Source organism: Phalacrocorax aristotelis, chromosome 7 (genome assembly GCF_949628215.1).
Source record: "Phalacrocorax aristotelis chromosome 7, bGulAri2.1, whole genome shotgun sequence".
NCBI lineage: Eukaryota > Metazoa > Chordata > Aves > Suliformes > Phalacrocoracidae > Phalacrocorax > Phalacrocorax aristotelis.
The window spans coordinates 17921553-17946571 of NC_134282.1; the positions used below are offsets into that span (position 1 = coordinate 17921553).

General features: G+C 50.8%; 1 protein-coding gene across 1 annotated transcript; it reads left to right on the top strand.

The window, feature by feature from the left end:
• Window positions 1-287: 287 nt before the first annotated feature.
• Window positions 288-23224, top strand: TFRC (transferrin receptor). Its single transcript, XM_075098999.1, has 19 exons — window positions 288-421; window positions 1820-1889; window positions 3696-3909; window positions 5601-5823; window positions 6032-6175; window positions 6898-6994; window positions 12653-12775; window positions 13994-14089; window positions 14263-14402; window positions 14774-14943; window positions 15251-15370; window positions 15999-16084; window positions 16201-16264; window positions 17044-17111; window positions 17641-17708; window positions 18119-18200; window positions 19133-19354; window positions 19849-19989; window positions 20277-23224. The coding sequence occupies exons 2-19, from the start codon at window positions 1857-1859 to the stop codon at window positions 20517-20519; spliced, it is 2334 nt and encodes a 777-aa protein (XP_074955100.1). The 5' UTR covers window positions 288-421; window positions 1820-1856; the 3' UTR covers window positions 20520-23224.
• Window positions 23225-25019: the final 1795 nt, after the last annotated feature.

Genomic DNA, 25019 nt, shown 5'->3' on the forward strand with positions numbered 1-25019 from the left:
TTATTATAAAATGTGCCAGTCACAGCTAATGTTCAGCTAATCATTCAGTTTCTTTCTCACTTCATTCTAAAGGTACGGTTCCCTTTAAACTTGCCGCGCATGCAACAGAGAGCGAGGGGCTTACTTAAGGTCCGCCACTGCGGCGGCCCGAGGGCGCTAAAGCCGCCTCTCCCCGTCCCGTCCCGTCCCGTCCCGTCCCGTCCCGTCCCGTCCCGTCCCGTCCCGTCCGGCCCTGCGGCCCGGCTCCGCCGACACCGCCCACAAGGCCCCCGCGGGTGCGCGGGCAGGCGCAGGAGCGCGCGCCCAGCGCCGGGAGGCGGGAGGCAAGCGCTGAGGCCCCGCCCCGTGGGCGGGGCGGCGCGGCGCGGCAGGACCGGCGCGGCGCGGCGCACGCTCCGGGTGCGGCGGCTGCGGGGCTGAGGTGAGCTGCTGGGCGTTGGATCCGCCGGCCGTTGGGCGGGCGGGCGGGAAGCGGGGTCGGGGGGAAGTTGCCGCCGGGGCGGGCGGGAGGCGCAGGGGCCGCGGCGCGACAGGGACCGCAGCTGCAGTAGTAGCGGCTGCAGCAGCAGCCGTCGCAGCCATGGCTGCCTGACCTTGAGTAGGGCCACGCTGCGCGGGCAGACGTGACCGAGGCGGGCGCCGTATCGCCCGGCTTGCTTATCTGGGGGCCTGCAGCCGGGCCCAGCCCGCGATACCGGCGCCTCGAAGCCCCTTTTTCCTTTTTTTTTTTTTTTTCTCCCCTCTTTACCTTATTTTTGAGGGATCGGGGTTGTTGGCCGCCTCCCGGGCCGCTCGGCGGGAGGAAGGAAAGTCCCTTCCCCATGAGGCGCCCGGAGCGCGGGCTTCCCCCCCGGGCTGGCGGGGGCGGTTTGGGCCGTGAGGGGCTCGGGGTGGCTTCTGCGGGGTGGTGGGCTGCGGGGCCTGGCGCGCCGGGGAGCATCCTGGGGAGCATCCCTGCCAGGTGCCGTGCCCGCGGGCCCTCTGCGCTTCCCTGGCTCTTCCCCTGGCCTAGCTGGTCTGGCTTTTAGGAGACCCTCCATGCGCGGCTTCAGTTGCATGCTCCCAATCGAAACCCCGGTCCCAAGCCAAGCTGTCTAGTCACTTAACTTACCAAGCTTTCTCAGGAAGAAGTGCTGAAGTGAATCAGTTACGGTTTACCTTTCAGACAAGTTTGCTGTCTAGAGAAATACAAACTATAAAAATTACTGAAATTCTTTGGGAGAGTTGCTCTTGGCTACTCTGAGAGACTGTTTAAAACTGAAATTGCCTTCATAATGTGGTAAAGAATATAGCCATCTAGAAGAGACCTTGCAATTGGAAGTGATTTGGCAGGGTAGGAGTTTGTGCTGCTTTTGTCTCACAACATTGTGCCACTTCTGGCTACCAATTCAACACTTGTCTCCATCCTGTCATTGAGACATTCCCCAGCAAGCTCAGATGTGTGGTGTCTGTTGTCAGAGTTGTGCAAGTGTGTCTTGACAGCACTGAGTGGAGGTGGCCTTACTGTTAGTAAGACACTTGGCTGAAATTAGCCATTTGAGACTGTATTCCTCATTTATACACACCCCACACACACCATCCCTGGAGTTCAATAGAAAGTGATGATTTGTCCATCAGAACTTGTATATGTAGTGGGAGTATGTGAACTTCTAGATTGCATTCAAGGTTGATGTAGGTTCACCAACATTGCAACTTACGTAGAAGCATGGACATAAAATCCATAGGTAAGCGTTGTACTAGTGGCAGTGACTGACTTTGGACATCTTATGTAGTGGCAGGGGAACAGCCTGACTTGACTTGTTGTGTTTGGAATTTCTAGAGCTTTGGTCAAGTGGTGGGCACTCCTCCAGAAGGCAATGGACCATGTCAGAGCAGCAATCTCGAACTTGGTAAGACGCAGTCCCCCCGTGCCATTTGTCTCTTGGTGGGCTGATGATACTGTAGAAGAAAGGTTCAACAACATCCATGTCAGTATCAGAGAAGATGACAAGTCCAAAGCAATGTTAGGTGCTACTGTGTGGGTTGTGAGCCAAAAGTTACTGTAGCTAGCTGGCCACGATAAGGAAGTGGCTGGTGGGATTATCGTTAACTGCTACAATGTCTTGGGTCTCTCAGGAAGCTGATAAGGAGGAGGGGTGAGACTTGAACAATGTTCCAGAAAGTCCTGCTGAGGAAGCTGATTAAACGCCTATCAGGACGATCAGCGTGTGTTCTATTATGTTACTTTGGGGGTGGGAATTCAACCACAAGTCCAGCCTTTGAATGTGACCTTGCTTTGAAACAAATATGCAGAAGGAGGTAGCTCTGAGCTTGCTCAGCCAAGCCCACTGGTTCTAGAGAGCTTGGACTGTGAAATGACCCTAGGCTAGGACTGTGAATGTGGTGGTTTGGTCTCTGAACAAGCATGGAGGATATGTGGGGTTGGGGCATGCCCTCTGCAAAGTGTGAGGGCAGCCAAGCTATCAAGCAGCTGAACAGGGGGATTGCTAGGACAGACTGCAGTGTTGCCCTTTCTGAAATGTCAGCAGCCAGCCATTTCATTGCAGGTAGCATGGGCCAGAATGGAGCTGCAGGTCTGAAATGACATTAGTTTCGTTTTGACCAACCGAGCTGATGTCTGGTATCTTCACCTTCAGCCGCTGACTTGCAGTTTGAGAGCGAGACAAGGACTGTTGGATGAGCTGCTGAAATTGTACCAGGGCTTGGGCTCTTGCCACCAGCTGCTTCTCCAGTACAGTGGAGAGGGCTGCAGGACTGTTGCTCCCAAAACTATTCCTCTGGCCTTTTAGCCAGTCTTCTGCCTGTCCCCAGCACAACCATGGCTGCAGGCAAGTTCAGCGGCTCTAATTGAAGCTGAGTGGTTCTGCTCAGTGCCTGGCTATGCCTGGAATTGAGTTAAACTCTCTGTTAATCTGAGGGAGTGCCTTGCACACAGGCTGCGGTTCTGTGGGGAGTTGGACTGTGCATTGTGGCTCTTTAGAACATTGGGCACCAGACTGGAAGCTGCTCTGCTTGGGCACTGATAAACACCTGTCAAATGGTTCCAGTTGCTAGTGGATACAGGAGGTGTATTCTCAGCTTTCATGTTAGCTGAGGTAGCAGGATTCCCATGGGTCATCTCTCTTCAGCCTAGCTGCTTTATAATACCCATCAATAGGGTAATTTAAGAGTAGCCTGGGGCAGTTTAATACCAGATTATCTAGATACTGGCTGAGAGTATTTACGTCAAAGTGGACGTGGCTCAAAGGCACAACCATGGAAGGGTTGCCTTCTCTTCCGCTGTTCTGATCAAAGTTCCCTTCTGTGTGAGTTGCATGTGCTCAGATCAGATCAATGCACTCCTGATTAAGACCAGGAGTTGCAGCTTCAATCAGACATGGGGTCCTTTGGAAAATACCAATGCCATTGGCTGTGTCATATCTGTCACAGACTCCAAACTAGACTGTGACCAGTGTGGCTCTGAACTTGTGCAGGGCAAACAGATGCTAAATAGACTTTGGAGACCCTGAGTGGGTCTGAGTCTAACTGACTGTTCAAAGCAGCTGGCCTGATTTACTGACAGCCAAATGCTTGGGCTGCGCTGGAGCAGTTTCAGATGAACAAGTTTTATTTGGTTTGGAGCGTAGGTGCAGCTTGCTGGAAGGACAGTAGGCTGGTATAGCAAACTTTTCCAACATGACTGTCTTTCAACGCAGTTCAGTGGCGAGCCGATGTTGTACACACGCTTCAGCATTGCCCGGCAAACGGATGGAGACAACAGTCATGTGGAGATGAAGCTGTCATCTGATGATGAGGAAGGAGGGGAACCTGGGAGACCAGAGCAACTGCATGGCAGCATGCCTTCTCCATGGAGGAATGGCAAGAACCTCTGCCTCCTAGTTGTCACAGCTGTCCTCCTCCTTTTGATTGGTAAGGAAGAGTGGGCAGCAATTGCATGAAGTGGTCCCTCAGCATATCTGAGGCTATTAACATTTGAATCTGTATTGTATCAGGAGCTAACTGAACAGCCTGGATCCAGGCTGCAGGCTCTTGACACTAGCTCTAAGTATGTCTAGCTCAGACTTATGGTCCAGAATTGACACAAAGTGTGAAGTTTGACAGTGGAACTGTGACTTAGCTAAAGGGCAGACTGGTCCGTGTGGCAAGTGTAAAGATTTTCCCTTGAATAACTCCTAACACTTCTCTAGAGAAGTGGGTCAACATATTGGTAAAGCCTCCGGTGCTTGTCTCTCAACAGTTTTATCACTGCCACTGACCTAAAGTAAGCATTCTCCTTCCCAAGGGGTGCTGGAGGGACACTGCCAAGGACAATATCAGATTTACAGTGTATCTTAAAACATGCCAGCTCAGGCAAAATGCCAGGCCGCATATGCTTGTCTGTCCTGAGGTATGCCACCTTGTCAAAAATAGTGTGACAGCAGAGATGCATCTTAATCCTGAAGGTGCTTTGGTAAGCTTAGGAAGTGTGGGTTAGGTGAGAGGACAGTGAGGTGGATAGAGAACTGGCTGAATGGCAGAGCTCAGAGGGTTGTGATCAATGGGGCAGAGTCTGGTTGGAGGCCCGTAACTAGCAGTGTTCCCCAGGGGTCTGTGCTGGGTCCAGTCCTGTTCAATATATTCATCAATGACCTGGACAAAGGGACAGAGTGTACCCTCAGCAAGTTTACTAATGATACCAAACTGGGAGGAGTGGCTGATATGCTGCAAGGCTGTGCTGCCATCCAATGAGACCTGGACAGGCTGGAGAGCTGGGCCAATGGGAACCAAATGAAATTCAACAAGAACAAGTGCTCCTGCACCTGGGGAGGAACAACCCCATGCACCAGTACAGGTTGGGGGTTGACCTGCTGGAAAGTAGCACTGCTGAGAAGGACCTGGGAGTGCTGGTGGACAGCAGGTTGATCACAAGCCAGCAATGTGTCCTCGTGGCCAAGAAGGCCAACGACATCCTGAGGTGCAAACAAAGGAGTGTGGCAAGCAGGTTGAGGAAGGTTATCCTCCCCCTCTACTCCGCCCTAGTGAGGCCACATCTGGAGTGCTGTGTCCGGTTCTGGGCTCCCCAGTTCAAGGACAGGGAACTGCTGGAGCAAGTCCAGCAGAGAGCTACCAAGATGATCAGGGGACTGGAACATCTCTCTTATGAGGAAAGGCTGAAAGACCTGGGTTTGTTCAGCCTGGGGAAGAGAAGACTGAGGAGGGATCTTGTCAATACTTATAAGTATCTGAAGGGTGGGTGTCAAGAGGACGGGGCCAGACTCTTTTCAGTGGTGCCCAATGACAGGACAAGGGGCAATGGGCACAAGTTGGAGCACAGGAAGTTCCACCTGAACTTCTTTCCTGTGAGGGTGACGGAGCAGTGGCACAGGCTGCCCAGAGAGGTTGTGGATTCTCCTTCCCTGGAGACATTCAAAATGCACCTGGACGCAGTCCTGTGCCCCCTGCTCTGGGTGTGCCTGCTCAAGTAGGGGGGTTGGACGAAATGATCTCGAGAGGTCCCTTCCAACCCCTACCATTCTGTGATTCTGTGAATGCACTTGTATACTGTGGAGCTGGTTTAATCATCTTTCTGCAGCACAAAGAAATACCTCTCCTGTCTGTAGGGTTTCTCATTGGTTACTTGAGTTATCGTGGACGAATGCAGAAGGCTAGCAGGTGTCTGGATGGAAGTGGCAAGTGTGAGACGACTCCTACCACATCTTACTTAGTGGATGATGATGAAACAGAGGAAGAAGTAGTTCCTGGACCACCTGTCTTCTTCTGGCCTGAGCTCAGAGCCCTGTTATCAGCTAAGCTGTCGGCCAGACGTCTCGAGGAAAACTTGAGGTAACAGAAAGCTTAGTTATAGCTATGAGAGAGGCACAACCTGTGAGCAGAATTCAAGCTCCTTTGGAGTACAAGGGCCTTAAAGATGTTTTGGGGTGGCATGTGGTTAAACATGGGCTTAAATGGCCCATGCAACTTAGGTTTGCAGGGTGGAGCACTGCAGTGCCACCTTGTGCTGTAGCCTAAGCTATACATCTGTTATCTACAGGCAAAGAGCAAATAAATACTCTTTTGAAGCTGGCCAGAGTGAAGATGAGAGCATTGCCAGCTACATTCATGAGCAGTTCACCAGCTTCCTCTTGGATGAAGTATGGAATGATGAGCACTACATTAAGCTGCAGGTCAAAGGCAGGTATGTTAATGAAGAGATGCAGATCTCTTCCTTATGGCATAGATATCTGTAGTCTTGAGCGAACACATGATTTCTGCTGAAAGTGGTGCTAAAACTGTGAGGCAGTTACCCTCTCCAAAGAAAGCCTCAGTGTAGCCAAGCAATAGCTGCTCCTGCCTCTTCTCAGTCTTTCTAAATCTAGAGGGTCTGGTAGCAGCCCTCTGAGTTTTCTCCTGGCACATCTGTTTCCTCAAAACATACTTAGGAAGTGGACAGAAAACAGGCTTGAGTAAAAACTCAGCTGAAGGACAGATTCCCTGTGTCTAAAACTGCTAGAATGGACGACTCTGTGTTGTCACCCAAACAGGTGTTGCAGACGTGGCAGTGGTTCCTAGAGCAGCTCCAGAGGGTATCAACAGGCATTGTGTTGGTTGATGGCTCATACACTCATGCCTTACTTGCCCCTTTACATCAGGGAGAAATTAATTTGGTTAGCCCCTCTTAGGCAGGGACGAAGACTTGGAAGCACAGCTTCTTTCTGTTACTAGTCTTAGAAATTAGCCTTTGTTAATTTCTCTGAACAACCCCAGAGATTCTTGCATGGAAGTACTGGGATGAGTGCCTGTTTTGGGCTCTGCATTGACTTGATCAGAATTGCTAGGGCACAAACTAAAATATGGGAGCTAGTTAATTATGGAGTTTATGTATGAAAGAACGTAACACTGTCTCTTTACATTTAACAGTACTGCGAACAAGGTGACTATTCTGGAGGATGATAAAGAAGAACAACTGGAGAGTCCTGATGCATATGTGGCATACAGCAAGAGTGGCTCGGTTGTTGTAAGTAACTAGAAATGTGCTTGCACACTTAGCAGGTGGCAATGCCCAAAATATGTCGCTTCGAGATCTGGAGTGTATAAAGGCCTCCCCCGTTAGAGACCTGTGGTGGGGTGGTGAGGACTGGGCCCACATAATAAGATGCAGAAGTAACTGTTTAAACTTCACTGCTGGGATCCAGACAGGAACTTTGACAGAAGTACTACTTCAACAGGCATGTTACATCTGAGCCGTTTACATTAATGAACGTGAACACCCTACTGTTGCTGTGACTCTTTAGGCTGTTTCAAGTATCTTACTGACTGTCGTGGTTTAGCTCCAGTCAGCAACTAAGTCCCACACGGCCGCTTGCTCACTCCCCCCACCCCAGTGGGATGGGGGAGAGAATCAGAAGAGCAAAAATAAGAAAACTTGTGGGTTGAGGTAAGAACAATTTAATAATTAAAATAAAGTAGTAGTAGTAATAATAATATCACTAAAATGAAAATAACAAGAGAGAGAGGTGAAACCCAGGGTGAAAAAAACCAAGTGATGCAACCACTCACCACCTACACACTGACACCGCCAGTCCCTGAGCTGCAATTGCTGCTTCCCCCAGCCAACTCCCCCCAGTTAATATACTGGTCGTGATGTCATATGATATGGAATATTCCTTTGGCCAGTTTGGGTCGGCTGTGTTGGCTGTGCCCCCCTCCCCGGCTTCTTCTGCACCTGGCAAAGCATGAGAAGCTGGAAAAGTCCTTGACTAGTGTAAGCACTATTTAGCAACAACTAAAACATCAGTGCGTTACCAACATTATTCTCATACTAAATCCAAAATACGGCAGTATACCAGCTGCAGTGAAGAAAATTGACTCTATCCCACCCAAAACCATGACGATTCTGTAGCATTTACGTCACACTCAGGTTCCACACTATCCAATACAACCTCATTAACCACAACCCCCCTTCCCATCCTTTGATAAAATACACAGATATCATTCCCTTAGTCTATGGGCTGTCCCTGTAAAATGTACTCAAAATGCCCATTGAATTCATTTAGTCCATGACTTTGGGCTCCATCTATCGTAACAGTCTTTCAGGGCAGGACAGATAGTGTTTGTGGTGTTGGATTGTTGCATGCTGAAGTCAGTCCTTGTTCCACCACTGTTTTACTTTGCTCCATTTAATGACAGTTCATTCTCCGTTGATTTGGGAGATTCCTACTGTGATACCATTGATACAGCATATAGCAACGACAGAAGTGATGACATACAATATTATATAGCAATGAACAGCATACCATTCAGTTCGTTGGCTCTTTTCACCCAAAATGAAATCCCTTTGAGGTACACATCGCAATTCTCCATCTTTCCGCATCACCCACCAAGGTGGTCGACCACCCTGGAGCAAAAGCAATTCCACAAGTGGGTTTCCCTTTGCCCGAGGCAGGAATAACCCAGACAGTTTTCCCCAGCATATTTTTTACGTGCACTACAGGGACTTTATCCCCTTCCGCATTATGTAAGAGCTCTGATTGGGCAGGGCCCGCTGGGTGATCAGTGCAACCCATTTACTCCATCTCGCATCAGTTGCATGGTGTGTAGAGGGGACCTTCCCTTTGAACATCCAGCCCAGCACTGGCAGTCAGGGTGCCAGGAGGAGCTGTGCTTCAGTACCAACCTCTTCCAAAGCAGCTCAAACCCCTTCGTATGCTGCCAATATCTCTTTTTCAGTTGGAGTATAGCAGGCTTTGAACCCTCTGTATTCCTGACTCCAAAACCCTAGGGGTCGACCTCGGGTCTCCCCTGGCGCTTTCTGCCAGAGACTCCAGGTAGAGCCATTCTCCTCAGCTGTGGTGTAGAGCACAGTTTTCACCTCTTGTCCTGCCCGGACTGGCCCAAGGACTGCTGCATGAACTCTCTCCTGTTTAATTTGTTCAAAGGCCTGCTGTTGCTCAGGGCTCTGTTTGAAATCATTCTTCCTCCGGGTCACTTGATAGAGAGGGCTTACCATCAGACTGTAATCTGGAATATGCATTCTCTAAAAATCCACAAAGCCTGAAAAAGCTTGTTTCCTTTTTGCCTGTTGTTGGAGACATGGCTGTTATTTTGTTGATCACCTCCGCTGGGATCTGACGGGATCCAAAATCTTGCCATTTTATTCCTAAAAACTGGACCTCCTATGCGGGTCCCTTGACCTTACTTTGTTTTATGGCAAAACCAGCTTTCAGAAGGATTTGGAGTAATTTCTTCCCTTTCTCAAAAACATCTTCTGCTGTGTTGCCCACACGATGATGTCAACAATGTGTTGCAGAGCCTCCCCCTGTTCCGGGGCGGTCTGGATCAGCGATATTGATTGTGGCGTACCACTTGGCTGCCTTTGACTCCAGTTCACATACAGAAGTTCTAGCACATCCGGCACAGCAGCACTCAGCGGCAGAGTGACTTCATTCAGGCCACGATAGCCTACTGTTAGTCTCCATTCTCCATTAGACTTCCACACTGGCCATATGGGACTGTTAAAGGGTGAGCGGGTCTTGCCGATGACTCCATGGCTCTCCAGTCGGTGAATGAGCCCATGGATCAGAATCGGGGAGTCTCGGTTGGTGCAATATTGCTCCCAGTGCACTGTTGTGGTGGCGATCGGCACCTGTTCTTCTTTGACCTTCAGCAACCCCATAACAAAAGGGTCCTTTAAGAGACCGGGCAAGGTAGACAGCTCTTTAATTTCCTCCATCTCCAAGGCAGCTATGCCAAAAGCCCACCCGTACCCTTCTGGGTCCTTGAAATACCCTCTCCTGAGACAGTCTATGCCAAGGATGCACGGAGCCTCGGGGCCAGTTGCAATGGGTGCTTTTGCCACTCATTCCCAGTCAGGCTCACTTCAGCCTCCAATACAGTGAGCTCTTGGGATCCCCCTGTCACTCCAGCAATACACGTGGGTTCTGCCCCTGTATAGCTTGACAGCATTAGGGTGCACCATGCACCGGTGCCCACTAAAGCCTTATACTCCTGTGGGTCTGATGTGCCAGGCCATCGGGTCCACACAGTCCAGTAAAGCCAGTTGTCCCTTTCTTCCACCTGGCTGGAGCCAGGGCCCCTCTAGTCCTGATCGTAGTATTCGCTCACTTCCTGTAAACGTGAATCAAACGTCCCTCTATGAAGATCAGAAATAAAATCAGTGCTTCTACTCCTCTGCGTGGGGACCTGCTCACTGGGAACTGGAGCAGCAGCTTTTCTGGAAGAACCCCCCCGCGTGATTGTTTTTCCTTGCAACTCACATACCCGTGCCTCTAGGGTCAGGGTCGATTTTCCATCCCACTTCCTCATGTCCTCTCCATGGTCACACAAGTAAAACCAGAGGGTGGCCCTTGGTGTGTATCCCCTCTCTTGAGCAAATGGACGCTTACTCCTAATGGCTGAGATACTGGTCCGTACAGGTGGGGACTAGGACGTATCTTCTTTGAGTTGCTGGAACTCTTGGGACAGTTTCTCAAAAGCAGAGACGAGAAAGGAAGAGACATGTGCTTTGTAATCCTGGAGTCTGACAACCACGTCACTCACCGTTGGTGCCTCGTCATCTTTCCAGGCCGCTACTGCCAGTGAGTTTACATGCAACGATGGTGTGCCCTGAACAAACTTCCACCACATGGGTTGCATGCAGTGGGCTTCCTCTGGATCTTTGGGTGGCTGTTCGTTGTCCAGGTCACCATAAATCACCTCAAGGATGGCTAAGTCCCTCAGGTACTGGATACCTTTCTCTGTGGTGGCCCGTTTTCATGGGCAATATATAACATCTTACTTGAAAGGATGCCTTTCTTTCACATCAGACAGGCGTCGCCTCCAGAGGCCAAGGGCTTGTGCCCCTTCTCCAATTGCTTTGTCAATGCCCCCTTCCCCAGAAAGGGACCCCAGTTGTTTGGCTTCCTTCCCCTCTAAATCCAGGCTACCCGCCCTGTTATCCCAGCATCAGAGCAGCCAGGTGACAACGTGTTCACCTAGACAACGGCCAAAATCTTTTCACGTGCCTCGCAGCTCACTCAAGGGGAGGGATCAGGTGGTTTCTGTCTGGTTTATGAGTTCTTCCTCCTCTCCTCGTGATGACCCTGCTCTGCCATCCTCTCTTTCTAAAGGAGTTGACTTTTGCTTCCGAGATTTCTTCTTGTGTATAGGGGTGACTGATACTGGCACGGGTTTGTTCTCTGGTTCAGCTGCAGGGCCTGTCGTGGGGGTTTGAGTGGCTGCAGTGCCTGTCACTTTCTTCTCCTTTGTCTTTTTAGATCCAGAAGCCTTCTCTTCCCCTTAGGGGTACTGAATAGCGTTGAACAGGGCTCGGTAGGCATGGGCCAGGCTCCCGCACGTTGCAGTGACTTGTATCTCTCTGGAGTTGCCGGGGTGACAACGTAATTCCTCCAAATATTCTACTAGTTTTTCGGGATACTGCACTTGTGCAGGGGTGAGGTCCCAAATCACTGGAGGTGCCCACCGACCTAGGCACTTGCCCATACTATCCCACGTACCCTGCCTCTCATAACTATCAAGCCTTGGGGCGGGTCTCTGGATGATATTCTTAAATTGCTTATTAACCTTAGACAAAACAAAAACAATATTCCCAAGAAATACCAACAGATGTATCTTAACTACCCAAGGATCTTCAAGGTGCTGAAAAGTTGTTGTAACAAAGGAGGAGACATCACAGATGAAAGTAGCAAAGGCGCCATTCTGTATTTCCTCCACAAAAAGCCTCTCAGAGAAGGAGGTATAATTTGCTGTCTCCACGAGGTGGCACCCGAAATACAGTAACAGCTTCAACGCAAAACCCAAATACCAGATAAAGCTCAAGGCCATTGTTTTAGTAACAAATCTCCCAAGCAAAACATTGCTACTCACTGCAGAGCACAGGAAACTACAATAGCCAACACCAATCTTCAACATGTGCTGCCAAAACAAGGTCATAGTGCAGATCAGATAAACCAATATTGAGAAGAGATCAGTCAATGCTGTGACCAGCAACTGCTATTACCTCAAACCCTTCAGGCCCCACGTTGGGCACCAAAAAGGACTGTCGTGGTTTAGCCCCACTCAGCAACTAAGCCCCACACAGCCGTTCGCTCGCTCCCCCCACCCCAGTGGGATGGGGGAGAGAATCAGAAGAGCAAAAGTAAGAAAACTCGTGGGCTGAGATAAGCACAATTTAATAATTAAAATAAAACAGTAATAGTAATAATAATTTAATGAAAAGGAGAATAACAAGAGAGAGAGAGGTGAAACCCGGGGGGAAAAAAAACCATCACAAGTGATGCAGCTGCTCACCACCTGCCGACCAACACTGCCAGTCCCTGGGCTGCAATCTCTGCTTCCCCCAGTCCGTATACCGGGCATGACGTCACATGATACAGAATATCCCTTTGGCCAGTTTGGATCAGCTGTCTTGGCTGTGCCCCCTCCCCTTCCGGCTTCTTGTGCACCTGGCAGACCATGGGAAGCTGAGACAGTCGTTGCCCAGTTTAAGCACTGCTTAGCAATGACTAAAACAGCAGTGTGTTATCAACATTATTCTCATACTAAGTCCAAAACACAGCACTATACCAACTGCAGTGAAGAAAATTAACCCTATCCCAGCCGAAACCCTGATAATGACATAGGACTGCTGCATTTGTAACCGGTGTTTCTGCTCCAGGGCACACCAGTCTATGTGAACTATGGGCTGAAAGCTGATATTCAGAAGATAGAGGCGTATGGTGTTTCATTGAATGAAACTATAATCATCTTCAGAGCTGGAAAAATAACCCTTGCTGAGAAGGTAAGCAGCCTTTACCCCAAAGTCTGGCCAAACTTGGCAGCAGGAAGTTATGCTGCTTCTTGGAGATCCATCTCTGTGCCTCCTTTCTAGAACTCACATATGCAGGCTTGTCCCTGCAGGTCGGGTCTTGCTTGTTTGCACTAAGCCTTTGCATGCAGGTCTGGACACCAAGTCTGAACAAAGCTGGTTACTGTTCATGGTGGTATTCTTTTCGGCCTCTCGCAGTCTGGCTGGGACAGCCAAGCATCTGGAGAGATGGAGCTGGGAGGCAGAGGGAGGCAGCCTGGGGGCTGCAGGGTGCAGAGCTGGCTGGTGTTGCTAGATGCAGCAATGGGGCTGCTAGAAGCAGAACAGCCTTGCCTCCAGACCACCTCTTGCTGCTGTAGCCAGATATTTTCAAAGCTTGGCTGCAGAGTTTCACTTGGGCCCTTGCTGACTGTTCACATGGATCAAGTGAAGGTGCTGGCACTGCATGCACACTCAGCTGCCTTGTATGTTGCTGTAACGTTCCCTCTGTAGCAAGTAGAACCAGCCAAGCAGCCTAAAGGATCCAAGTGCTGCTGTACTAGGTCTGACCCAGAGCTGTCCCTCAGATGGGTGCTCCTGGGGAAGCTGGGTATAGGACTGTTTCCAATCAGACTCTGCCTGTCTGTATGCATGAGATACAGGCAGAGCTATAAAGTGCTTCAGCAATGGGTGCTCACTGGTTCTCCAGTCCCCTTTCCACTTTTCAAACTGGTGTCTAGCCTTACAGGAGTGTACTGGTGGCATATCAGAGGCAGCTGGGTTGTAGGTGTGTTAAACACGGACCTGACTAGGCCACTCTGCCTCCATTTTCCATCTGAAGATGAGCATCCCATGGCTGCTTATCTTGTCTTGAGACTAATCTAATCTTGGGAAAAACAGGTGGAGCATAATCAAAATTAAATAACATCTTTCTTCTAAGCTGCTCTGAGGAGCAAGTTTGAGCTGAAGGAATCATAGGGTGAGGTACTAACCATGGAGTGTCCTGACTGTTCAAAAGGGTGTTAGACACACTCTGCCTCGAGTAGGACTGAGCTGCTTCCTTGTGTATCTGCCACTGTCAGGTGGCTGTTAAAATCTGTTGTGGAGTTGGGCATTGAGGAGCACAACCCTTCACACCATTACTCCATGTATTTGCCTTAACTCTCCTTGCTTGAAGTGCAAATGTGCAGTTAATGTTCCTCTTTGCTTTAGGTTGCAAATGCCAGAGAGGCCGGAGCAGTTGGTGCCCTGATGTACCTGGACCCATACGATTACAAGAACACAGACACACTTGTCCCCTTTGGACATGTGAGTATGCAACTGGCTCTCCCGTTTGTTGTTCAGGTAAACCTTTCTCACTGCGGACTGCAGACTGCAGCAGTCCTTCTGCAGGCCTCTGGCTCAGCAGTGCTTTATGCCCTTGTCTAGATGAAAACTGCTGGGCTCCTCTGAGACTTGAGGACTCCTCTTGCTTTTCACAGGCCCATCTTGGAACCGGAGACCCTTTCACCCCAGGCTTCCCGTCATTCAACCACACCCAGTTCCCACCAGTGGAATCTTCTGGACTACCTCGCATTGCTGTTCAGACTATCTCTAGCCAAGCAGTAGGCAAGCTGTTCAGGTACCTGTTTCTCCTGGCTTGCGGGCTAGGCTGCTGTAGCCTTCTTGCAGGGGTGAGGATGGTGTTGAGGTGCTGTGAGCCCAGGGAGCTCTCTGCTGTGTGTCACAAGGAGCACTTCCTGGAACTGCCTGGAGAAATATCACTTGTGTCCATGCCTGATGTCTTAAAGACTGAACTTAATCTAATGTTGTATTCCTCTTGGCCTTGTCCTACCTCTCCCTGCATAATTAGTGGCACAGGACTGTAAGTTATTTCCTGAGCAGGCCCTGAATAAGGCTGCACCTGCAGTTGCAGGCTAGCTTTTTTCACAGGATTGCTAAATGAGGTCAGAGCTGGATAATGAGTTCAAAGGATCTCTCTTTTTCCTTTAGAAAAATGGGTGGAACGGAATGCATTTCAGAGTGGAAAGGTGGGGTCATCGGATGTACCGTGATGCCAAGCAGCATGAACAAGATGGCAGTGAAACTGAACGTGAACAACGTTATGGTAGACAGGAGGGTTCTGAACATATTCGGAGCTATCAAGGGATTTGAAGAACCAGGTAACAGCAACTGCCTTGTGGCTCAGTCTTGAGGGGAACTCTTCCTCTTCCATGATGATCAGAACATGACAGCTGCTCGCAGACAGAGACAGCCACTTCCTCAGCAGAACCAAGACCCTTCCCTAAGGGTCAAGGAAAAAGCTGAGCCATACTGCCAGGGAAAGGCTAAATAAAAGCAAGCAGTGTGCCAGATTCAGGGGTCAGACTCCATATTCTGTTCCTAGTACAGAAGCTTAAAGCTGCTTTTCTGGTAAATGGTGTTTGCAACCTGAAGATTGCAGCTCAGATCTTGATGTCTCCTTTATAGATAGATATGTTGTGATTGGAGCCCAGAGAGACTCCTGGGGTCCAGGAGCGGCCAAGGCTGGAGTTGGAACTTCCATATTGCTGGAACTTGCCCGTGTGATCGCGGAGATGGTGAAAAAAGGTAAATATTTGTGTACAAAAGCATGGGGGTGGGAGGTGATGCAGGTTTAGCTTCGCAGGTGTTAACATTGGAGAGCCCAGTTGCAGAATAATCCTGTGAGAAGGCATAGGGAATGTGACAGAGCTTCTTGAGAAGCTATTACTTGTTCAACATAGACAACTTGTCTGCAGTGAGCACTTGCTTTCAAGGGACTACCTGCTTGTTTCTGGTATGGCTGGAATGCAAGAATGTCCTTGGATGACACACAATGCAGACCTCAAACTTGAGCTGTCTGTTGGACAGCCAGGCCCGACGGTGGGAAAACACTGAAGTGGCCAACCAGCTGAAGCAGTGGGGGCTGCATGGTGACACTTAGCGTGAGTGCTTTTGTCTCCAGGGTTCATTTTGGGCTGAGGCATCTGAACAAAAAAAGGGGAAAATGAGGACAGCATGGTTTTCCTACACAGCTCTGTGGCATGGAGGGGCAGGATAGAGCATCCATGCAGCCACTGGTGTGTGGGTTTGTCTGCAGCAGCCAGAATGCTTCAGCTCTGTCTGAGGACCAAGTGATTTATCAGCCCAGGCCCTCAGTGCTAATCTGCATCTCCAAGGGGGAAGGGCAGACGTCTCAGTCTCTCTCTTTCTGCAGATGGCTACAAACCAAGGCGCAGCATCATCTTTGCTAGCTGGAGTGCAGGAGAGTATGGAGCTGTGGGTGCTACTGAATGGCTGGAGGTACTGTTCCTTTGATAGACTTCTGCGTGATGACTGCGCAGTTGAGATTTCCTGTTCCTGTGGATTAAACATCCTGGTGTTATACTGCTCATCTTTAAATATTTGTTTTCTTCTAGGGATACTCTGCCACACTGCATGCCAAAGCCTTCACTTACATTAACTTGGATGCTGCAGTCCTAGGTAACCTGCTACTCTTAATTTCTTAAAACTGAGCTGGACCAGAATAGGTTGACAGACATCCCTTAACCTCCAGGAATGGGGGCCATACCAGAGGTTGATGCTGGGTGTTTGGCTGAAGACTGGCATGACTCAATTTATTCTGCTGTTGTCAGGGCAACGAAGCTGGTGAAGGGTCTGGAGAACAGGTCTTACGAGGAGAGGTTGAGGGAACTGGGGTTGTTTAATCTGGAGAAGAGGAGGCTGAGGGGAGACCTTATTGCTCTCTACAACTGCCTGAAAGGAGGTTGTAGTGAGGTGGGTGTTGGTCTCTTCTCCCAAGTCACAAGTGATAGGATGAGAGGAAATGGCCTCAAGCAGTGTCAGGGGAGGTTCAGATTGGATATTAGGAAAAATTTCTTGACTGCAAGAGTGGTCAGGCACTGGCACAGGCTGCCCAGAGAGGTGGTGGAGTCACTATCCCTGTAGGTGTTCAAAAAACATGTAGGCGTGGCACTTCAGGGCATGGTTTAAGAGGCATGGGGATGTTGGTTTGACAGTTGGACTTGATGATCCTAGAGGTCTTTTCCAGCCTTAATTCTGTGATTCTATGATTGAAGCTGGGAGGTTCCTGCAGCCTGAGCCAGAAGAAGGCAGTTCTGATGGGTCCCAGTAGACTGTCCTGTATCTGTTGAAGATCCTTTGGCACCAAGATGTACATAGATGTTCAGTTCCAGGGCTGAGCAGCTGCAGCAGCAGTGGTTAATTGTGCCAGCATGTCAATCACCCTTTCTTTTTTACAGGCTTCAACCACATGAAGATTTCTGCTAGCCCATTGCTGTACACGTTGCTGGAGACAACTATGAAGGCGGTGAGTTGAAGAGTCTCGGGCTAATCAAGGTGACTTGTTTTAAGGAGGAGCTGAAAGCAGCCAGAGCTGTGCTGGGTCACTTTTCCCATCTGGCACCTTCTGAGGAGAAAGCCCCATTTAGGAGAAAGTGCTGAGATACTCTGGAGGGCCTTGTCTGAAGTCAGCTGGGCTCTAGGAATTGCAGTTCACGCATGTAGAATCTAAAAGCAGCAGACCTGGTTAACAGAGGAGGTCCCAGATGACTGGAGGCTTGCCAATGTGACGCCCATCTACAAGAAGGGCCAAAAGGAGGATCTGGGGAACTACAGGCCCATCAGCCTGACCTCGGAACTGGGGAATATTATGGAGCGGTTCATCTTGAGTGCGCTCACCAGGCATGTGCAGGACAACCAAGGGATCAGGCTCCACCAGCATGGCTTCATGAAAGTCAGGTCCTGCCTGACCAAATTTTATGATTCTGTGAAATGCTGTAGTTCATACTGCCCAAGCAGAGGTCAGAACAAGTGCACTGACTGTCATCTCTGTGCAGGTGAAGGACCCAATAAAGGATTCAGGAAGCCTGTATGACAGAGTTGGCCCTGACTGGGTAAAAACAGTGTAAGTATTGTCATCCTGCTGTTTAGGAAAGCAAATGTCCTTAAAGAACAAATTAAATGGTTTCTGCTCTTTGTGCTGGAGTGTCATATGGCTATCAGGGATGGGCTGTGCTGCAATGGGATCAGGGAAGCATGAACAGTACAACACTAGCTGTCCTTAGTGCTGCCCCAAGCTGCCTGTAGGCAGCCCAGACACCTTTTTGTAAGGCAAGAACAGCCTTGTACAAAGACCAGTGTCCAGAAATGGACAGGCAGCCCTTGGCACTTGGCTGGGACTCCTTGCAAAAACCAGTCTTGTCTAGACAGCATAATTCAGTTGGCTCAGAGCTTCAGCTCTAGGGCTTTTGAGCAGGGCTTTTCTCCTGGGATGTCCAAACCACTTGCTAACTACTCAATACTTGTCTTCTGCAGTGTTCCCCTTGGTCTGGATAATGCAGCATTTCCTTTCCTGGCCTACTCAGGAATCCCAGTGGTTTCCTTTGGTTTCTGCAATGTAAGTGTTGTATGCCTGCCTGATGTACTCATTCCATGGAAAGTTGCTGTAAGGATATCTGCTCTCCAGGATGGTGAGCACAAGGTGCTGTCCCAGGCTCATTGTCCGTGCAGGAGCCTCTCTGGGCAAGGAAATGCAGCCTCTGGACGCAGTGGCTGTGGCAGTACTTGCTGTGAAGGCTGCTTCTGAGGCATGGTTGGCTTACGGTCTGTGTTCCAGAGTCTTGAACACTCATTTTTTTGTTGAGAGAGGGGGCACTTGCTCTTCTGGAGGCTCAGATGTCAACGATTCAGAAGCTAAAAGCACTAAAAAAATGTCAGGCTGTTGTTGGCTTTAGTGAAAGATGGTACTATATAGCCTGCTGGTCAGCAAGCAGAGCACATTGAGGAAGCAGTAGCGTTGGCTAGAGCAAGTACTTACTTGGACTGTTCACGTCTGCTGCTGCAGCTTGGGGCTGGCAAAAATGGCATCAGCCAAGCAGCCTGCTCTGTTGCTACAGGCATGTGTTGGGAGCCTTTCTGATAACAGCTTCCTCTGCTCATGAATGCTTGGGCGTTGTTAGTGTCAGACTTCTTCCACAAAAAAACTTGAGTTGCCCTGCCAAGAAGGGTTGGAGGGTGCTGCCAGCACTCACCAAACTGGGTGCTGGGGTTTGCCCACCTGCGCTTCTGCAGTGAACTCTGAGGGGGAAAAGGTTCATATGTCTTTGGGTCTAACAAACTAGCAGAGCATCCTGCTGACCACTGGAAACTGAGGGATGAGGTGCATGAGCTCCATTTGCTTCCCTTGAGCTTTGAAGTTTTGCCACTCAAGTGTTGCTACTTAGCAGCACAAGGAGATGGGATGTGGTGGAAGTAGCAAGCAAACTGTAGTGGGAGGTAAAAAATCCTAGCTGGAGAAGCACACTTGCTTCAATGCCTTCTTTCTTGCAGAAAGACGAGGAATATCCCTTCTTGGGCACTACTTGGGATACTGTGGAGAACCTGAGGGCAACTGACAAGTTGTATGCTCTTATGCGCGCTGCTGCGGAAGTTGCTGGACAAATAGCTCTCAGGCTGACCCATGATCATGAGCTCTTCCTGGACTTTGAGAGATACAGTGAAGAACTGCTAGCATTCCAAGAGAAGATTTTGCCCTACTATCATGATGTGAAGGTAAGAAACGCTCAGAGTGCACTGAATCCCTGTAGACTGTTATGGGGCCATGTGCTAATAAGGCTCTGCTGCCATTGGATACAACAGGGTGGACATCTTCCTCCTTTGGGCATGAGAGCGTAGCAAGATGTGACCTGAATCAATGTTCATTACAGAGCAGTGTAGACGCAGTAGCTGTGGCAGACAGATTTAGCTAATCTGGCTGTGGTGAGCTCTTGAGGAAATAAACGTGGAAGGTTTCTCCTCTGGTTATCATGCACAGCACAGTGCAGCTTTGCATCTCATTTGCACATCTGCTGAAAGCCTATGAGAAACCGTGGGTGGGGAGAGACATCACTGAGCTCAGTGACCTCAGAAGAGCCTGCCAGGAACTTGTTCTGCTACTTGGTTAAACTGGGGGGGGGGGGGTGTGTGTGTGGAACAAAAACACTTTTTCTTGGTAAGAGAGCAGCAAAAGAAGAAAATCAGGTTTGCTAACAGCTCCTCCCTCACAGATGCTGGGGCTGACCTTGAACTGGCTTTTCTTTGCCCGTGGTGACTTTCAGCGAGCTACAGATGCACTGAGAAGAGACATCGCAAACAGTGACAGGGAGAACAGGGTTGTCCGCAGAGCCCTGAATGACAGGATCATGAAGGTTGGTATCTGCAGCTGTTTTTCCTTTCTTCTTGAAGGAAGAGAGTGCTGGCTGGGATGGGCCTCTTTCCTTAGGAGGCATGGGCAACGTGCAGGCCAGTGTCTCATTTGCTTGCTTAGTGTCAGTGTGACTGACTTCTGTGCTTGCCATCAGGAGAGGGTCTGGCCCTTGCAGAGCTGCTGTGGGAAATGGGTGGGTGGGGATCCCAGGTTTGGAGCTCGTGATGGGGCAGGAAAGAAAAACTTAGGAGGTGAGAGCATAACCCTAAATTTACACCTCTACTCCAGGTAGAGTATGACTTCCTCTCCCCGTACCTGTCGCCAAAAGATGCTCCCTTTCGCCATGTCTTCTTTGGCAAAGGCCCCCACACCCTGCAGAGTCTGCTGGAGAACCTGCAGCTGCTGAGAAACAGCAAGGACAGAGTGGATGTGAACAGGCTGAAAGAGCAGCTCGCCCTGATTACCTGGACCATTAAAGGGGCTGCCAATGCCTTAGTGGGTGATATCTGGAATACAGACAATGAATTCTAGGCGTGGCAAACACCCAGTTAAGGTATGGGATTAGGGAAACCCACTCCCTAACATGACATTATTTTTCTGTAGCTTTTCTGGCAACAAATCTTTTTTTGACCAAAGTTGAGCATCAAATTTAAATCTTACCTTGGCAAATTCACAGGAGACAGTTTTAAAGCAGATACTAAGATTACCATGAAATCTCCTCTGACCAGGCTCCCATCTGACCACGGTCCAAATTGGTGATGTACAGCTCTCCAGTGTACTTGAGAACTAATAGCTCAGGTGACTCCTGAAATGGTACCTTGAGTGGGGAGGTACCTCATCTATTTAGGGTTTTAATTGTTGGCCCCCTAAACCTACTGACAAAATAGGGAATGGATTCCTCTTAATGCTTGTAAATAGGATCCGTTCTCTGGCAGGGAGCTGCAGAGACCAACCTGTAGTTTGGAAATAAAACAACGTAGTAATAGCCCGCAAGTGCTGGATTATCAGCAAGATCTGAAGTGCCCGGCCTGCCTTACTCAACAGCAGACTCCCAACGACGTCTTGGAGGCTTGCTTCTGCCGAGGCAGGTTTCAATTCCCAGGGAAAATGACCCAAAGATATTCTAATGCCCCCTTTATATCCATAGCTGGCACCTCAGCGAGTCCTGTGGTGTTGAGAAATGGCTCTAGACTGGCACTTCAGACCTTGCTGCTCTGGGCCTTCTGTGAAATTGAGTCTCTTGCTGGCCAAACCCTGTTTGACTGATGCCATTTTGCAGGATGGCTCTTGTTTGGCACCGAGATATTTATTTGTTTATTTATCAGTGACAGTGTTCACTATAAATGGTGTGTTTTTTTATAGAAGATAATTATCGGAAGCAGTGCCTTCCATAATTATGACAGTTATACTGTCGTTTTTGAATAAAGCAGCATCTGCTATTACAATCAAACATGATACTGGAACTTTGCATTTAAAATAATCTAAACAGGCCCCTCCAAAGAAAAAGTTTTTGAAAACTAGCAGTTAAGCTTTCTGTGGCAAAAAAAGCCCTTTGGAAGAAACTTGAAGGTATAAACCTGGTAGCAGTTCTCCAGGTTGCACTCCAAAATGATCCTTGAAATGCTGAAAACCTGGGTGGAAACTCAAATACTAGAGATTTGGCTTCCCTGCGGTGTCCGTGCCCCTCTGTGGGCTTTGGACTGCCTCTTTGCCCCCCTTCCTGGATCCCGTGTGCTCACACGGGGAGCACAGCTTCCTTCCTGGCCCCGGTGGAGGGGCCCGCTGTGTAGCCCTAGCTGCACCCATGGCAGCACACCTCAGATTAGACATTGGCCTGATTTTTTTTTTTAAATGGTGGCTTCCTGCAAACTTCCAGTACTTTCTGTTTCATGAAACCTAACTGACATTATCGGAGGCAGTGTCTTCCATAATGTGTAAAGAACAAGGTAGTTTTTGCCTACCACAGTGTTATATCGGAGGCAGTGACCTCCATATGTTGCACTATGGGTGTACGTAATTATCGGGGACAGTGTTTCCCATAATTGTTCTATACTTATCATGCAATGTCATCTGTGAAGCTTGATGGTTAGTATCTAACAGAGATCAGTTTCCTGCAGTCCTATTTTTCCACTCTCCTGTAGTGATGCAAATATAAACTTTGATCTGTTACGTACTTCCCTAGACTCTACCTTCTCTGTAGGCTGAACTGTTTCAAATAGCTGTGCTGTCTTGAAGTGGCTTCCTGCCTCCAGTCGCAGGACTGGTGCTTGAATGTTTAGCGGAAACTAGGCTAGTTAGACTGTGTGCTCTGTGATTTAGTAAACTTCCTTCAAATCAGTTACAAAGACTTAGGGAATTAAAGGTGAATGTAGGGCTTGGGGCTGACTGCTGTCTGGAGGGCTCTGGTCACCGCTCTAGATGGTGCATGTACTAGTTAAGAGGCTGGCCTGCTTTGGCACTGGGGTGTGCTGGCGTGCATGCACAGGAAGCTGCTTGCTCCCCAGGTCTCTCTGGAAACTCCAGTCTCGCCTCCAGGGTGTTGTGTGAAGGGGGGTAAATCAGCAGCACCTTTCTCACGGTGCCCCTCTGCTCTGTGACCTGATGGCTGCTGTGTAACACCTGCTAAACTGTGCTGCCTGTTCCCATAAAGCAGCTGGCTGGCTGTCGCCAGCCTTGTACTCTGCAGTTTGATCTGCCGTTTAAACCTAAACCAAGCGAGTGACCTGAGCCCCAGCAGTAGCCCTTGAGGGAAAGAACATTGTTCAGCTGGAGCAGACACCTGGGCCTCCACAGGGAATGCACCCCCAGCCTAGTTACTGAGCTCAGTGCTCACCAGCTCAGAGGGCTGGGTTTTCATCTGTCTCCCTAGAAGCCTGATGCCCAGGCTTGTGCAACTCCTTGGTCTTCCTTAACTGCCCTGCTGTCTCTGAGGCATGTGTACAGCCCTGTGTTGGTGTTTCCTAGTGACACTTCTCTGGATGGCATTTAAGAGTTGCTGTCTGGGACTCCTCACTTAGTGTTTGCATGCATCTTGATGTCAGACTTAATCACGCGCTTTATAGCCAGCAGAGAAAGCCAAAGCCTGTCTCCTGGCTAGACAGCGCAACCGTGACTACTGGGATGTCGGGATGCCTTGCTCAGTGCTGGCATTGGACTGGTGTGGGGTGCTAAACTCTTGTTTCTGGTCTATCTGCTGTTTACCTGCTTGAATAAAGTTTTAAAGCTTGAACACTCAACTCCTCTCGTGGGTTCTTGCAAAGCCACAATGCTGTTGTGGTCATGGGTGAGCTTAGGCAGCTGGAGGGAAGCCGCTCATCAGCCAGTCAGGGCTGGTAACTGGCAGCTCCAGTACCACCTTGTTGATGTGCAATAGCAAGTCCAAACTTCATTGTGCTGCTTGCCTCTGAGTCCTGCCTCACCACACGTGACTGGGAAGGGGATTCTGGCAATGAGGTGGAGGAGCGATGTATGCGAGCCCCTCGGCTGCCCCTCTCCTTTCGCAGCCATGTCCTGCCTGTTGCGTCCCCTTCACCACGTTGACCCTAAAGAGCCTGCAGTGTTGGGGTGGATGTCGTGAGGAGGATGAAATGTCAGACTTCCCACCAGTCATGGCTTTGCAGGTCTCTGCTGGGGAGAAGGTGACTGGGCAGGGCTGTGGGTGGCCATGTCTGTGTCCCAGGCAGCCAGGGCTGTCCCCTGCCTCATCCCTGCCCCTCATCACCACCCTGGAGCTCCCTGGGTACACGGTGGAGGTGGATATTTGGTTAGTGCTTAGAGGCCCAGAGAGCTCTGGCAGAGCAGGAGCTGCATCCCCAGCCCCAGAGGCCTGCTCAGGTGAGACTGCACTGGTCTAGGGCTTTGCATTTTAAACACGCTCAGCTTTTTTTCCACTGTCTTCTGCCATCCCTGGTGCGAGTCTCGCATACTACGTCACAAATGCCATATCCCGTGAAGATGCACCACTTGGGGTGGGAAGCAGCTTCTCCAGGGCCTTGCTCGCTGCTTTTGGGTTGTCCTGACACTTCTCTGGTCCCTCCTCTTCCAGCAGGGATGATTTACTTGTTGGAAACACATTGTTTCCCGCACCTCCCTGCCCAAACCTGGCAGGGCTCCTCTCCCTGCAGTGGCTGTGCAAAGCACCCAAGCGGCAGGGCCGGGGCTGCGTGCAGCTCTGCTACAGCCAGGCAGAGCCGGCCCCGCCCGGGCAGCGGGGAAGGGGGTGCAGACCCTCCGCGCGCACCTGGGAGCAGGAATTTGGGCTGCCCCCTTGGCAGTGCGGGGCAGCGGGTGCCCTGGGTCCCGCCTCCCCCCGGTTCCTGCAGAGGAGCGGTCCGGGGCCCTGGCGCTGTTCTGCAGTTAGTCTGACCATCCCCGCACCCCACTCCTCACCCATCGCGCCTAGCCCGCTCGTCCGTCCCCATCCCCCTCCTGTTCCCCCCCCCCCCCCCCCGCCGTTACGTAAAGCGGCGAGGCGGCGCCTTTAAGAGCGGGGCCGGGGGCCGAGCAGGCGCGCGCCGCCCCGGGAGCTCGCGCCGGCGGCAGGAGGCGGCGGCCGTGAAGGGTAGGGGGTGGGCGGCCGGGGATCCGGCAGCGCGGGTCGGGGGGGCGGCCCCGGGGGTTCCCCCAGCGAGCGGGGCCGGGACCGCGTGCACCATCCGGGGGCAGGGGGCGAACGGGGCCCCGGGGGTGCCAGAGGGTGGCGGGCTGAGCCCGGGAGTGCCGGAGGGCGGCGGGGTGGCCCCGGGGGTGCAGGAGGAGGGGGGCTTCTCCCCGGGGGGTGCAGGAGGCGGGGCTGGGGGCGCTGCCCCGCGGCCAGGAGCTGGTGGCCGGCGGCGGGGAGCCGGGGGGCGGCGGCGGTGGGGGGCCGGGCCGGTGGCACTGGGTGCCGCTGGGCGAGCGGACGGGCCTGCAGGAGTGGGGCGAGCGGCCCGGGCCGGTCACTGCCATCGGCAGCCCCAAACCGGGCGCGGAGCCGCGGCGGGCCCCGGGAGCGGGGGGCGGCCCGCGCACGGCGACGGGCGCGGGGCGCGG

Coding starts and splice junctions, on each gene's coding strand:
- TFRC (XM_075098999.1), top strand. CDS start 1,857: ATGGACCATGTCAGAGCAGCAATCTCGAACTTG. Junction 14,090..14,262: donor CACTTGTCCCCTTTGGACAT/GTGAGTATGCAA, acceptor TGCTTTTCACAG/GCCCATCTTGGAACCGGAGA. Junction 18,201..19,132: donor TTTCCTTTGGTTTCTGCAAT/GTAAGTGTTGTA, acceptor TCTTTCTTGCAG/AAAGACGAGGAATATCCCTT.